This window comes from Ptiloglossa arizonensis, chromosome 1 (assembly GCF_051014685.1).
Source record: "Ptiloglossa arizonensis isolate GNS036 chromosome 1, iyPtiAriz1_principal, whole genome shotgun sequence".
In the NCBI taxonomy this organism is placed as follows: domain Eukaryota; kingdom Metazoa; phylum Arthropoda; class Insecta; order Hymenoptera; family Colletidae; genus Ptiloglossa; species Ptiloglossa arizonensis.
Genome location: NC_135048.1, coordinates 16,028,392 through 16,044,483, shown reverse-complemented (window position 1 = coordinate 16,044,483; position 16,092 = coordinate 16,028,392). Strand labels below are relative to the sequence as shown.

Sequence of the window (16,092 nt, the reverse complement as noted above, 5' to 3'; positions counted from 1 at the left end):
AAGTGTCGACGTAGGGTAGCCGGTTTACGGCGTTACCTGCATCAAAGTCCAAAAGGGCCTGTGCCAAGCTGCCGGCCAGATGTTTTATAATTAAAATTGACGTTTACTACCCGGTTTGCGAAACAGAGCTCACCGTGGTGGAAAGTAGCGCGAAGGTATTATTATTTTCGTGGAATTAATAAAATATGTAATTTTGTCGTTGTCGTGAAAGAAAATATTTTTAAATAAAAGTACACGTACACATTCCTCTGATCGATAAAAATCTATTGTAATAAAATACTTTTGAATACACCGACACGATCGTAGTTAAAAAATAATAATTCACAATGTGAAAATCTTGTACAAAGAAGTGCATCTTGTTTGTAACGACAATTTAAATAAACCTCGTGCAAATATTGTCGAAAATATTTGAAAAAGTGCTGGAAATTCTTCGCAAAGACGCGCAAGAATTAACTCGAATTATTACAATTATATTGTTACTTTCGTACAGATTTTTGAATTGGTTTCGAAATGTTACCGTACCGATCGTTTAAAGTAAACGGAGATTGGCCCGTGGGGCAAAGTTTGCGCATCCACGGACCGGAGCTTACGGATTGAAAGCGTTTATACGAATAAATAAGTAAACGAATAAGAAAAACATACCGATGGAAGTATACCAGAATGTCTGCCAGGTCGCTGTTAACTTCCTGGAAGGTAAGTCTCGAGTTTCGTGCCCAGAGACCGAGGGCTTTATTCAGTTCGAAACGAACGCCACCCGTGTCGAGACCACTTGGTTGCTCGGTTCTCAGGCTGCAACAAAAAGAAAGGGAGATCATTAGGAACCCGCCGAAAATCGATTCCTAGCGCGGAGCGACGCTTTTGCCCGCTTATCGGTCCTCCTCGAGACGCTCCGACCTGATAACCACGAGAGCAAACCCTGAGAGGGAGAAAATGTTTCCGGCGAGACACGCTGAACGGAAGACGATTCAATCGTTGGATAAGGGGGTTGGTCTTGGGAAATTAGGTAAATTATTCCCGGGTGGAGAGGAAAGTAATAAGAGAAACTTTGTTGCGCGTCGAAGAGCGGAAATTCCGTGGAATTACTGGAATTATGTTCCTCGGGTAAATAAGGACGAAGAGATATAATACGTTTTTCGGCTACGTTCCGGGGAAAAGGTTGTTTCGCGTAATCGCCGCCACGGTGAATTCAACGGACGTGTCGTTGAGAAATAATTGTCTTTCGATAAATTGAAAAACGATCGATCGTCAGGGTATCGGGGTACAGTTTCTGTAAATTGTTACGTATTTTCACGCACGGGTTTTTTTACGTTTCAACGGGCAGAAATTATTAATTTTTTTGTTTTTCTTTGCGTTTGGTGTAATCTTGGTGCAGTGTTTTTTTAATTATGTCGCGATCCTCTACGGGATTGTTAGCACAAATTTACGTAAGTGTGTATAGATATATATTCCTCGAAAAGCACGATCTCTATTTGTAGTACCGTTTTACCTATTGTGCAAGTAATTACTAAATTTATGTATACGTATATGTAAAGTTGTACATGGAACTGATGATAAACTTAGTAATTACTTGCACAATAGATAGAGTTGTTACTTAGTAATTATTTGCACAATAGATAGAGTTGTAACTTAGTAATTACTTGCACAATAGATAGAGTTGCAACTTAGTAATTACTTGCACAATAGATAGAGTTGTAATTTAGTAATTACTTGCACAATAGAGTTGTAACTTAGTAATTACTTGCACAATAGAGTTGTAACTTAGTAATTACTTGCACAATAGAGTTGTAACTTAGTAATTACTTGCACAATAGAGTTGTAACTTAGTAATTACTTGCACAATAGATAGATCAGTGTTGCAAATAGAGTTGTAACTTAGTAATTACTTACACAATAGAGTGATATTACAGATAGAGTTGTAACTTAGTAATTATTTACACAATAGGTGCGATATTACAGATAGAGTTGTAACTTAGTAATTACTTACACAATAGGTGTGATATTACAGATAGAGTTGTAACTTAGTAATTACTTACAGATAGAGTTGTAACTTAGTAATTACTTGCACAATAGATAGAGTGGTATCACAAATATAGTTGTAACTTAGTAATTACTTATAGAATGAGATTGTGCTTTTTGAGGAATTTAAATATAACCATTGTAGATCTAGAGATGTTATTAATGTATAAATTAACGCTTAAGCTGTAGAAATTGCTAGCGATTAACGCTATTGTGTTTCTTGCGATTATATGGAGATATATGGGGTGATTTGGGCATAAATCTGTTGGTTATGCGCGAGTCGATTAGGAAAACGTATTTAGCATTTGTTCGCGTTTTCATTGTTTGTTTCGTTTAATTTTGTCGTTCTTGATATTGTTTACAGTATCGATGCAATTCAAACGTTAATTATCATCGAGACCTCGACAAAATTCCCATGTAGCCAGTCAATCGGATTTGTAGATTATTCCAATTTATTCGTTATGTATATCAACTTTTCGCAAAGTGTGCGAGACCTGTTCAGTGGTTTCACGAGCTTAAAACTACTTTCATAATTTACAGCAAAAGCGTATATTAAAATTCTAATATTCTAAATAAATTTCTCAATTTCGTTCCAATTCCAGCATCATAGTAATTAGTGAATCTTTCCACATCATTTTATTATTCTCTTATCGAATCTTACGAATGAAATTCAAAATCACACAGTACATTTACTTGTAATTTTCGAAAATAAATTTCTCAATTTCGTACCAGTTCCAGCATCGTAGTAATTAATGAATCTTCCCGTATAATTTTATTATTCTCTTATCGAATCTTACGAATGAAATTCAAAATCACACAGTACATTTACTTGTAATTTTCGAAAATAAATTTCTCAATTTCGTACCAATTCCAGCATCGTAGTAATTAATGAATCTTCCCGTATAATTTTATTATTCTCTTATCGAATCTTACGAATAAAATTCAAAATCACACAAAATGTGGTATCACTGTTCGATGAACATGTGTGAAGTTTCATATAGATCTGTCGACTTATTCGTATATTTACAGTTCAAAGTCGAATTGTCACAGTATTTTTTTTACAATGGAAAAAACTTATTAAAAAATCCAATATATTATTAAAATCTAATATATTATATAATCGACAAAACTTATTAAAAAATCCAATATATTATTAAAATCTAATATATTATATAACAGACAAAACTTATTAAAAAATCCAATATATTATTAAAATCTAATATATTATATAACCGACAAAACTTATTAAAAAATCCAATATATTATTAAAATCTAATATATTATATAACCGACAAAACTTATTAAAAAATCCAATATATTATTAAAATCTAATATATTATATAACCGACAAAACTTATTAAAAAATCTAATATATTACTCCCTAAAATTGCGCATCGAAATTAAAAAGACGCACGATCCTGATCGCTTAAAACGAACCAGTTCCTGTTGTCTCGAGAATTGTTAAACCTGATCAGCGAAACGAGCGGGCGTCGCTGATTGGATTAAAATTAGACAGCGATCGTAAAAAAATATGTCGCGCGCCATCTGCGCGGACAATCGAGGTACCCGATGGTAACTGCTGCGTTTCGAAGTTGAACGTTTCGAAACGAGCGACTCTTAACGGGGTGGGTGAATTAAACAAAAAAGAAAAATATATTTCGAACGAACAAAAGACGGAGTAATTAATTACTCGCGCGTCGTCCGAGCAATGTACACCCTTCAATCGACCGAAACTCAATATCCGGCGACACTCGCGGCACCGAGTCCAACATTTAAAAGCGACACTTTGAAAAGCGGCACCCTTGATAATTAAGGTCATCCAGCTTTTAAACGAGGACATTTCGAAAGCGTGCAAACAGGTCATGCCCGAAGCATCCGTTAAAAGGATTACACGCTGCGCAAACTATAATACGTAGACTGTTTGCCTTATAGATGGATCGACCTATCTTCATGGTAAACATCGTGTCGCCGGACCCGTTGTCTCGATGGAGAACTGAGCAAAAAAGAAACAGGAGGATGTAATTTCTCACAGATTACTTTCTAGATGGTCGCTCGACGAAAAGGCGCGATCGTTCGATCAATTCCACCTCTTACTCCTTTTCTTCTTCTTCTTCTTCTTCCTCCTTTTCGTTTATTTTCTATTTTTCTACGTAACTCGGCGATACTGGGCCAAGCAATACATATAACTTTGTTGATCTTACGAGTTCGGCGATACTCGAGACACGTAATTTTCGAAAATAAATTTCTCGATCTCGTACGAGAATTTTATTAATTAATCGATGCGGGAAATTTGATTATTCTCGTGGCAAGTGTCACGAATGAAATTCGAAATTATAAATATTAATTATAAATTCGAATTATATGCTCTTGCGTATATATTTCTAAGGGTGTCTTTTAAGAAAATGCAAAAAAAGAAAATTAATTAAATTCACTTCGGGGGAGTTTTCGATAGGATATCCATTTTTGTGTTGTAGAGGGAAAAAAGATTGGGTAAGAATTTTTTTTATGCAATTTAGTGTTACACGAAGGTTAGTGACTTACCAATTTGATTTTTTTTTGTCAGAGGTTAATATTATTATGTATGCATGCGTGTGTTTGACATGTTAGCGATTTAATAATAGAATATGCATTATTGTTTGTAAAGATAGTATTTGCACGAAAAATAATTTTAACTGTAAACACGAAAAAATGAAACTTTGATTTTTGTAATACCAATGTATGTTGTACAATTTTTGTTGATTTTGTTCGATTTTAAATTTACAATTAATCGTCATTTAAAAAATTCTATTTTTTCGACAGGAATTAAAAATGGAAGATCGAAATGTCGAATGAAAAAATATACGTGTAAAGATGTTCTGATAAGTCTAATAAATAATTGTTGGTTTACGCGTTATCGATGAATTCGCAAAATAATTGCACGTTCTTTCAAATTTATTATTTAAATTTTAATGCATCGAGAATGAATTAGATTGTTCGCTAAAATGTACGTTTAATTCTTGCATAAACGTACAGAATACGGTCGATTCGTTGTGCAAAAAGAAATCGAAATTGTAGAATAATATTTCTTTAAACGAAAAATGGCCCGCCAGACCCGGCCAAAAATCAACACGCGTTTTGAATATTTACGGACCGAGATGTAAACGAAGATTGCTTTCTGACTAAACGTTTCGTTTGCACGATGACTAATGAATTTTTGCTGTGAAAATTAATGCAAACGCAGATATGTATCTACCGCGGAGTACTCGTATTTTGATTGCACGTCCACGAAAATTATTTGAAATTGAGAATAAAAACCGATATTTCGAACAAAACGAACATTTCATTATTTGCGTAGTGATTAAAAATAAGTAAATTATTTCGAAATGAATTTTTATCTCGATTAACTCCTTTACGTGGAATATTAATTAATTCGGGATGTTCGATGACGCATTCTTCTTTTGGATTTCGGTGATTCGGTGTTTTAATTTATCGTTCTACCCCCAAAAAAATATTTAAAACTGTGTTCTACTACCGCGAATTAAACGTCAAGTTGTAAAACTTGTACGAATTAAAATACAAATCCGTTTCCACGCACGTGTAATTTAATACGCGTGTTTAAATATCAAATGTACCAAAAATTGCCCAAAATTGGAGAACAGATTCTTTTAACGAACGTGTATCGACACGACACGTGTCTTTCCGACAGAGGTTCAATACCACGATCTTGAATTCTTCTCGATCGATACTCGAACAAAGCAGATCGATGAGTGGCGAGATCGCGCGAACGTAAACGATCATTGTATCGTTGCTAATTAAAACGTGTCAAGGTCGGCTCATCGAAGCTTAATTAAAAGAAATCAGCGGGCCGCGAAGGGCGCGAACCAAACGAAAGCACACCGACGAAAAAGAACAGTGCCGGGAGGATTGAAAGGCTATTCGGTCGAAGTGAGGCCTGCTTTGTGCGACGTTCTTGTCTGAACACCGAGTATCGCGAGTCGGTGAATTTCGAAAGGTCGTTTTGCCCTTTCCGTGCACCAGGAGGAGACTGAAAGGCTAAAAAGCTGACGCGGAGCCCCGCGGGCGATGCAGATACGCAGTTATGCAGCTCTGCAGCTCCTTGCAGCTCACGAAACGCCCAGAGACAACTGCGCAGTGCAAAGCACCTCTCTCTCTCTCTCTCTCTCTCTCTCTCTCTCTCTCTCTCTCTCTCTCTCTCTCTCTCTCTCTCTCTCTCTCTCTTTCCTTTCCTCTCTTCTCTCTCGTGTCGAGCGTATACTCTCTCTCCCTCTGTCTCTCTCTTTATCTATTTTCCTCTCTCATATTCACGCGTATACTCACTCTTTCTCTCTCTCTTTCTTCCTCTCTTTCATATACACGCGTATCTCTCTCACTTTCTCTTTCTCTTACGTATACACGCATATAGTCTCACTCTGTCTCTCTCTTTCTTTCATATCACGCGTATCTCTCCCACTTTCTCCTTTTCTCTCATGTACACGCATATCTCTCTCACTTTTCTCTCTCTCTTTCACTCTTTCATACACACGCGTATCTCTCTCACTTTCTCTTTCGTATCACGCATATAATCTCTCTCTGTCTCTCTCTCTCTTTTTCATGTACACGCGTATATCCTCTCCCACTCTCTCTCTCTTGTATACACTCTCTCCCACTCTCTCTCTCTCTCTCTCTCTCTCTCTCTCTCTCTCTCTCTCTCTCTCTCTCTCTCTCTCGTATACACTCTCTCTCTCGTATACATTCTCTCTCTCGTATACACTCTCTCCCTCCCTCCCCCTCTCTCTCTCTTGTATACACTCTCCCTCTTGTATACACTCTCTCTCTTGTATACACTCTCTCTCACTCTCTCTTTCGTATACACTCTCTCCCACTCTCTCTTTCGTATACACTCTCTCCCACTCTCTCTTTCGTATACACTCTCTCCCACTCTCTCTCTTTCTCAAGTGCACGCGCACACTCTCTCTCATATACATGCATATACTTTCTCCCACCCGTTCTCCTTCCACGCTTCGATGGGTAAATCATGATCAAAATGCTGCTTTAGGACGCTTTCTTCGAGCGAAATTAGATGAAAACAAGCAACAGGGAATATGGTCGTTCCGAGAGAACACGTCGCGCGACGGGGGTTGAAATTACGCGTTGAACGGATTCAAAGGACCCCGGAAATGCGTGTCGACGACTCGTAATTTCTATACGAACACGTCGTCGTTGGAAGATGAATAATTTCGAGCAACCGACTCCTCGTTTTACGGGGTGTAAAGGAGGCGGTGGCTTGAATGCAATATTGACAAAACTCTCAGCGAATAATTCGAGAAACTATTGTCGAGAAGTGGAAGAATGTATTCGTTGCACATCTTGAATCCAATATTGATAAAACTGGGCGAATAATTCGAGAAACTATCGTCCAAAAGTGAACGAATTGTTGTACGTTAAATCGATACTGAATATTTCGTTTGTACGAAATACCAATTTATTAGAAACGAAATTCCTTTTGTCCTTTTTCAGAAATGATTTTATTTTACGCGCGATTAAAAATAATTCGAATTCATTTCCATCGAGAAAACATCACCGATCCATTTGTAACGCTCTCACGAAGATACGAAGGAAAAATATAAAAATGTTTAGTTTCGTTGAAAGACGAACCTCTCACGCTGAAGAAACATAAGCAATAGCGGAGATGGATTAGGTTTGGCTTAGGTAGGCGCCTTGAAACCGAGGATTACCGCGAACATCCGTGGTCTGACGCGATTGAAAGTAATTCTAAAGATGTCTGAAATGGGAAAAGCACATTTTCTTTTATTTATTCCCCTTCTCGTTTTACAGTTTGCTACACATTGTGCTAAAGTTTTTTCTTTCTACATTTTGCGCAACAGAAAAATGTTTAAAAATTCTAATACGATTTTTTTCAAAATTTTGTTTAAGAATCGTCGAGTAAAGAACTAAGATTTCTAGATATTAATAGTTGTGTCAAATATTCAATTTCAGCGAGTACCAGGCATTCTCGACGAAACTTTTTTCTTTCTAGAATACCAATTAGAAGTCCACACACGCCAATGCGTTCACGGTAGGATGAACAATTTTGTTTACAACGGCACAAAGTACTCTTAGAACGAACAACGGAAACTAAGACACGTATATTTCACCGTGATAAGTCGAAGTGGAGATGAAAGAATTTCATACAGCGCCTGAACGCACGAGTGGACACGTTTATGCAACTCTATGCGTCCATGGAGTCTCTTGATAACGCGTTGATATCTCGGTGAGGGAATTTGCATCGCTAAGTAAGAACAAAATGTTCGACGTGTCGGTGATCCAGGTTTTCTTTTCCGAGTTACAACGAATCGAAGAAGACGATCGTGACAGTGAGATGTATTCTTAAGAGATCGAGAGATTTCTCGTCTCGAGAGGTACCGTGAAGTAAGAGGAATGTTCTCAGACTCCGCCTATGGGACTACGTTCCCTTGTACTTGGATGAGTAATTATACCTTGGGAAGAAATTTAAACTCGATTCAGACCAATAAATAGACGTCACGGGAGCCACATTCCATGCGGGATAGATCTTTCGAGCTCCGTAGAATACATTTCGATATTGTTCTGTTGGCACTTCTGTGATTTTGAAAGCATGTAAAATACGTGGTATACTTTCGAATATACAGAATATGTCAAATATGCGAAATATACAATGTGATGTGCGTAAGAATAATTAGTTCATTCAGAATTTTACAAGTAGATATTAAAAACAGATATTGATCGATCGTAGAATGGTTAACGAGTTGTTTTGTTAATAATTCAAGAGGAATTATAATTGTCGTAGTATAATTGTCGAGTTTCGAATAGTGTTGCTTTATATAATATATACATATATACATTATACCGTGTTACAATGATCACGTTTATGCACTTTGTATCTTTTCGAATCCTATTGCAACAATTCTTCGTGAAGTCTTTTGATTATGTCGATATAGTCTACAATCCTTATCCCTGTTCTCGTCTATAATATTTTACTTAGCGTAGACAAAGTTATCATTAACATATCTTTTATTGTACTCGAGAATTGCTCCGAATGACTAAATGTACCAATATTCTCCAATTTGTGTTTCGATTCGAGTAGACCTAGCAGCACGTTTAATTTTCGTATCTCTTGTCAAATATATAAAAAAAAAAGAAATGAAAATAAAAATTGCATTTTTTTTTTATAATAAAGATACAATCTTATTCGTCGAAATATTGAGAAAATTATGCGCAAAACCACGCGAGTGTAAATATACAAAGCAATTTAACGACACCGACGAAAGTGGCAACGACAAATCGGAATTCGTATTACTGGAAATCCATTCGATCAGATCGTTGCTTCGACCCAGACTATAAATTTCTGGGTCACGATTCTCTCGATCTCTTCAGACTACTCATAAATTTCTCGAATGAGCGTCGCCCTACTCTTTTTATCGTTACGGGGCTCGTAACTTTAACTCACAGCTGTGAAAGTGCTGGTCGTTTTTTGGTCGCGAGAATGTACGAAATTGTTGACGTATGAACGAAAGAGGGAAATATTCTTCTGATTCTTCCGATCAGATTTTTAGTTAATAAGATTGAATTCCTTTGTGAAGCTTTGTACAAAATTCGTAAAAAATATAGCCTTCGTCGTACCTTGATTACAGCTCTTTGGTGAATTTATTTAATTCGTGCGAAAAATTTCATCGAGGAGTTGAACAAAGAGGAAACAAATGTTCCGCTAGTTCAAAAACGGCCGGGAAGTTTTGGAAGACGATTATTGGCAATAATTTCCAATATCGATTCGCAACTAATAACTCATCACCAACGTGTGCGATCGGATAAAAATTAATCGTTCCGCGACTTTACAAACGAGGGAGCACATCGTATATTTTCGCTTTCGAGCGATAATTTTTACACCGGATTCAAGCAATGGGATTAAATTCCAGGCAAGAACGGAAAGGTATGCAATTCGGATGGAATTTCATCTTTTAATAAAAAATTAAATTTCTTTTATCGTCTAATTTTATCCTTTAATGAAAATTATACCCCTCCGAGAGTATTATCAATGGAATGGTATCGTTCTCCCGATAAAAATGAGTACAAACACGATCATATTCGGTCTATGTTGTACGTAATTGATCATTTTTGAAAAATAATACGATTAACGTGTAATTAAGAATAGTCCTTATAAGGTGGTCGTGTTTGGATTCATTTTCACCGGGAAAATCTCGCCAATTTACCGATAATATTCTCATGAAGATACAATGAAAAATATAAAAATTTGACGACCGTTGCTCTATTCAAATCTTTTCCAAAATTTAAATTATCATCGAAAGAAAGATCATTGAAAGATGTTAAGGATATCCAAAAGAATCTGACATGCTCTCTGTGAGCTTGTCCAAAATAAAATAATTTTTAACACAACCGTAGTATTGAAAAAAAAAATAAAAGTAGTTAAATAATTTTATCACTGGACTCTGTATAATGTACAGTACATTAAAGGTGACAGTAAAGCCATTTTTAGGATCTTCTTTGTGTACCTAATCGATCGATTCACACATACGATAACTCGAACGATGAATGCTCGTAAAAACTCGCCAAGTGTTTTTACTCGGTTCAAATATCGTATATTTGGAAAAACCGTTTCAACTTTATATGCAGATCCCGTTCAGATTATACAAACATTGTTAATCTACATCAGTGCTGTCCCAGCCAGGTCTCGTGAGACCTCTGGGGTTCTCACTCTCGTTTAAACACGATACTATTATATACATTGTGCGTAGAGTCTGTGACCTTTCTTACGACAGAGACACGTACGTATAGCTTGGCACGATTGTCCTTTTAGCGACGTTCTATTGGCTGACAACGTGGATAAGTGGAGTGGGGGGAAGAAACGACTGGAAGGGGAAATAGACGCGTGAAGGGCCCCTACTATGCAGAGATCGCAAGTTGCCAACGAATCAGATTAGTCGTCTCACTTCGAATTACAACCATTTTCGTTATCAGTTAAGGCATATCCTATGTACAGGTCTATCGCGTGACAAATGTGGCTAAGGTGCAACGTAGCCAGAAAAATAAGCTGAATTTCATGTCTAAGAAGTGAAGCAGATGGAGTGAGAAAAGTAACGGGTGTTCCTATTGTATTGTAGTTAGGTATGTAACATTATACTTTATACCTGGTATACCAATGCAATAATGATATTTGTTACTCTTTCTACTCCTTAGATCGAAACAGAATGAGGAGCGACAACTCACGTTGGTGTAGATATAGGAAACAGAAAATAAAACGCATTGGTGTAGACATAGAAAATAGAAAATAAAAGGCATTGGTGTAAACATAGAAAATAGAAAATATAAAATACAAGGGATTGGTGTAAACATAGAAAATAGAAAATAGAAAATAGAAAATAGAAAATAGAAAATAGAAAATAGAAAATAGAAAATAGAAAATAGAAAATAGAAAATAGAAAATAGAAAATAAAAGGCATTGGTGTAAACGTAGAAAATAGAAAATAGAAAATAAAATGCATTGGCGTAGACAAAGAGAATAGAAAATAAAACGCATTGGTGTAAACATAAAAAGCAGAAAATAAAAGGCATTGGTATAAACACAGAAAATAGAAAACAAAATAAAACAAACGTAGGCAAAAAGAATTCTCACACCTTTTGTTATATAATCCAGATAAATTCTACGTAATAACTATTGTCGAGAACAAGTTTTTTTTCTTTTACTTTCGTAAAAGCGAACTACATCCAGACGAAGCGAGGAACAAACTACGAATTTGGCGGTAACTACCAAAATGAAAGATGGAATTGGAATCGCGCCGCGGAACAAAATGGCCGAGTGTTCATGAACCCGCGCGTATCCGAAACGAGGGGAATAAAGTGGAAAATGAAACAATGTATCACGTTGTGATATTAATTTTCCACTCCCGGTTGCGCAGTTTCTATCCTTCTTTCTGCAGCTTTCGCGTATTCTGCTTTCCCCTGATTACAGAGATTACGCGTTATCGTATATACAAAGAAGGGTGTGAGATAAATGCCAGGAAAATTACTGCGCGCAAAACGGAACAAATATACGTGACAAACGACCCGGTACTTGAGTCGAGAGTACTTCTCGAATCACCGAAATGTTCCAAAAAGTCATTTTTGATAAATTGGTTTCATGAAATATGTTCCATGAAATATGCCACCATTCGAGTCGAAATTGAGGTTAGGTTATTCTAAAAATTCTCGCGTATCTAATTATACGAATTACGTTCGTAACGATATTACGTTCAATTTTCTATACCGCAAGCTTAAATTTTTCGAACAATTAAAATTCATCCCAATCCTTGTAAATTGATCCAAAATGAAATTTTGAGCCTCTCTTAATTTTTCAATTATTTTAATCATTCCAATTTAGAAACAACCGCTACTATTGTTACATAAATAATATTACAATTTAATATTTTTCGAGAAGTGTGTATTCCAGACATAAGTCACGGATTGTGAATTTTGATCAAAAATTCTAAAATCCGAGTGGACGATTTTGAAAGTCCCAATGGACGATTTTTAAACAGATTTCGACCGTTCGTTTATCAATCGAGTTATTAATTCGGGGAAACAAGTAAACGACTGTGGCAAAGTTGGAGTTGGAAATCGTTGAAAAAAAATTTACGAACGGTGTACACCGATCGTGATTCATTGTGTAATTAATAACCTGTCGTTTTAATTATCACTCTTCGTGGAAAGTTTGCAGCCGTGGTAATGTATTCCAAGCTTTCGACGATGGAAAATGTTTCAATGTATTCTCGGCCGTAAGAGTTTTTCACGTTGCTTTTCGCGGGACACTCGTCGCCCTCGAAAGCTTTTCGAGAGTTTTACAGAAATTCAAGAAAAATGTTTCTCTCGCGGCGAGTCCGCATTAACAAAATTTAAGCACACCCCGCGCGACACGCGTTTTCGAGGGGAATCTCGATGTTTCGCGAGAGGGTGAAATTTCGGGTGGTGTTTCGGCTATAAAAAAGTCCATGATGCTTATTAAGAACGGTCATTCCGCAAACAGACGAATTAAAATGGAGGATCGTCAAGGTAAATTGTTCGAAATGAATTCCCTCGTTCACTTTAAAGCTGTTAGCATGGCGTTGTCAGCACATCCTGTATTAAAGCAACTGTTCTACCACCCTTCGTGAGGGTCACGATGAATTCGGTGACAAAGTAGCAAATACTATTTTTCGACCAAACGTGTGCTTTTGAAAACGGGATTTAATCTACACGAATGACGCGGAGTTAAGGTTCGGTGTACAGTGACTCACGAAAGTATCCGTACGCTTTATTACAAGGAATTCCCCTAACCTATAAATCTGATTTTAATGGAAGTTTGTGTGCATCTAGAGCATAATACTGTGATAATATATGGAGCAATATTTTCGTTCAGTGGAAACTTTTTTAAGACGGTGAAATCGAGTCTCGAAAGTTTCAAGGTTTTTTATTTTTTTTTAATGCAATTTTTCTTGGGACTGTTTTGCAATAGAGCGCGCTGAGAGTTAAATATTCTTCGTGTGAAAAATTTCGATACAATTAGAGAGTTTTCTATGCAAAAAATATTTAGTTTTTTTTTTTTAATGCTCTATTGGTGTGTAGTGGAAAAAGTTCCAGAAAAAATTCTATTAAAAATTGCATTTTTTGGAGCCCAATTTCGTCCTCTTTTCAATGCAACGTTGCACCGCAACGAACTAAAGTCTGTTTTTAAATGAAGAGAAATAAAAAAAAAAACTAGTATAGGAAAATGTTGCATAGTTTGGCCCCTTAATTGCGAAACGTGCCATATGGTGTGTCGTTAAGCTCATATCGACCTGTGGCGTATAACTGTGCGGTACGCCATTAAATTGTAATATTGAAATTTTGCAGGGATTTTGATTCGAAATAATACGAATCGAATTAAACGCGACACGGTACATTAATCATAATCGAATCCATAACGGTTTGTGGATAATTGTTGAAGAAATTGTTAGCGAGTTCGGCGTAAAGTAAACAAATAAATTAGACGAGCATCCGAACACACCAGCTGCGTGAATCTATTCGATGGCAGTGAATAAATAAATGGATTAACGCGCTGCAATATAAATATAACTTATATATCAAACAGAGATAGTTGTTAATTGAACAATGTTTCAAATATACGTGTTCAGTTCTACGGTCACAGGATACTCGGTCATTTTAACAAATTTCGATTATATAAAGTAAATGATCGAAATTACTTTAATTTATTCGTGCGTATATTTAGAGACTTAATTTAGAGAATTATTTTCCTTAAATAATTATTTGCAGACTATGTCAAGTAAATTATGTCATTTGCAATAATAATATTACGATCATTGTTATAACGTTCTTGATCTGCACAATTTTTGATTATGCGTGTATATTCTTTTGTTATTTTCGTAAGAATATTGTATAATTATTTTAAAACGATTATTACATATTTACAGTGTAAATCGATAAATAGGTAAGTGTAATAAAAAATTCTGCGCTCGAAGAACATTTTCAGCGGTAAAATAACGCAGTTAAAGCATTTACGAGACCAATTTTCCTCGGGCTGCATTTCTTTTTTTCATAAACGCAAGAGTACGCTCGAAAAGTCGAATTACAATTTCTCTTTTAATTCTGCGCATAAAAGTACTATGGTAAGCACATCGAAAGGAGAATACTCTTCGAGGTACGCCAATTTTACGTTAGAAAATAACTTTACCACACCGAGCATTCAAACGTTCAATAAAATCGTCGATTTACGATACTGTATCGTATTTATGATTTATACAGTATCATGTTTTTACACGATTCTTATATTTCAGAGCAGCCGAACGTACGTTTCAGTAGTTGTATCGGATCTCCAACAAAATGTCAGATTACTAAGAGACACAGCACCTGTTAGGATCTCGAGGGTAACTGAATTTATATCGTCACCGTAAATCTAGCAATATTATGATTTTTCAGACAGAAATATTTTGTAAAGTAATCGCTTTTCGATGCATTTAGCTCAACTTTTCAATACGTAATATAAATTTACGTGCCAAACAAAATATTGCACAGTTCTATTTGAAGTAAAAATTCCAAGTGCATTTTTGACTTAGATTATAAATAAATTTCGATTCTACCAAGAATTTCTACAAGAGAAAACGATTGGTAAATTTCGATTCTACTAAGAATATCTGTAGGAGAAGATTGGTAAATTTCGATTCTACTAAGAATTTTTATAGAAGGGAAAGATTTGTAAATTTCGATTCTACCAAGAACTTCTACAGAAGAAAACAATTCGTAAATTTCGATTCTACCAAGAATATCTATAGGAGAAGATTGGTAAATTTTGATTCTACTAAGAATTTTTATAGAAGGAAAAGATTCGTAAATTTCGATTCTATCAAGAATTTCTACAGAAGAAAACGATTTGTAAATTTCGATTCTATTAAGAATATCTATAGAAGATTGGTAAATTTCGATTCTATTAAGAATATCTATAGAAGATTGGTAAATTTCGATTCTACTAAGAATTTTTATAGAAGGAAAAGATTCGTAAATTTCGATTCTATCAAGAATTTCTACACAAGAAAACAATTGGTAAATTTCGATTCTACTAAGAATTTTTATAGAAGGAAAAGATTCGTAAATTTCGATTCTACCAAGAATTTCTACAGAAGGAAAAGATTCGTAAATGTCACATACAACAACTTTGTTCCATAGATTTTTACCATGGAAGCAACGGTGAGCGAGATAGCATACACGGCTAATTGCCTTGGCGTCCCGTAGGACCCACACCCCCTTCTGTCACAAAATTCGCCGTGTTCCGTGGCTCGTATTTTAAATTTACCCTATGGATACGTTCCAACTTTTAATCGCGATCTTTTCGTCCGTGATCCAGTCTCGTGGTAAAAAAAAAAAAAAAAAAGAAAAAGAAAAAAAAAAAATACTGACAGATGAAGCGTTTTATTTCTACGAATAAAGTAAAAAAATCGGGGAAAAAAGGGAGAACTTTCACGAGTGTCTGTTTTGCGATCTGTTGCGTTCGCCCGGAAAAACCAAAGAAAACTCTTGTTAACTGGAATCCCTTAACGA

General features: G+C 35.8%; 1 protein-coding gene across 4 annotated transcripts in view; it reads right to left on the bottom strand.

The window, feature by feature from the left end:
• LOC143150951 (matrix metalloproteinase-2-like) overlaps window positions 1-16,092 on the bottom strand; it is a 378,361-nt gene that overhangs the window by 58,061 nt on the left and 304,208 nt on the right. For all 4 annotated transcript variants that reach the window (XM_076319589.1, XM_076319607.1, XM_076319580.1 and 1 more), the window contains one exon: window positions 643-789. In XM_076319589.1, coding sequence (XP_076175704.1) covers window positions 643-789 — 147 coding nt within the window. The remainder of the gene's footprint in view (window positions 1-642; window positions 790-16,092) is intronic.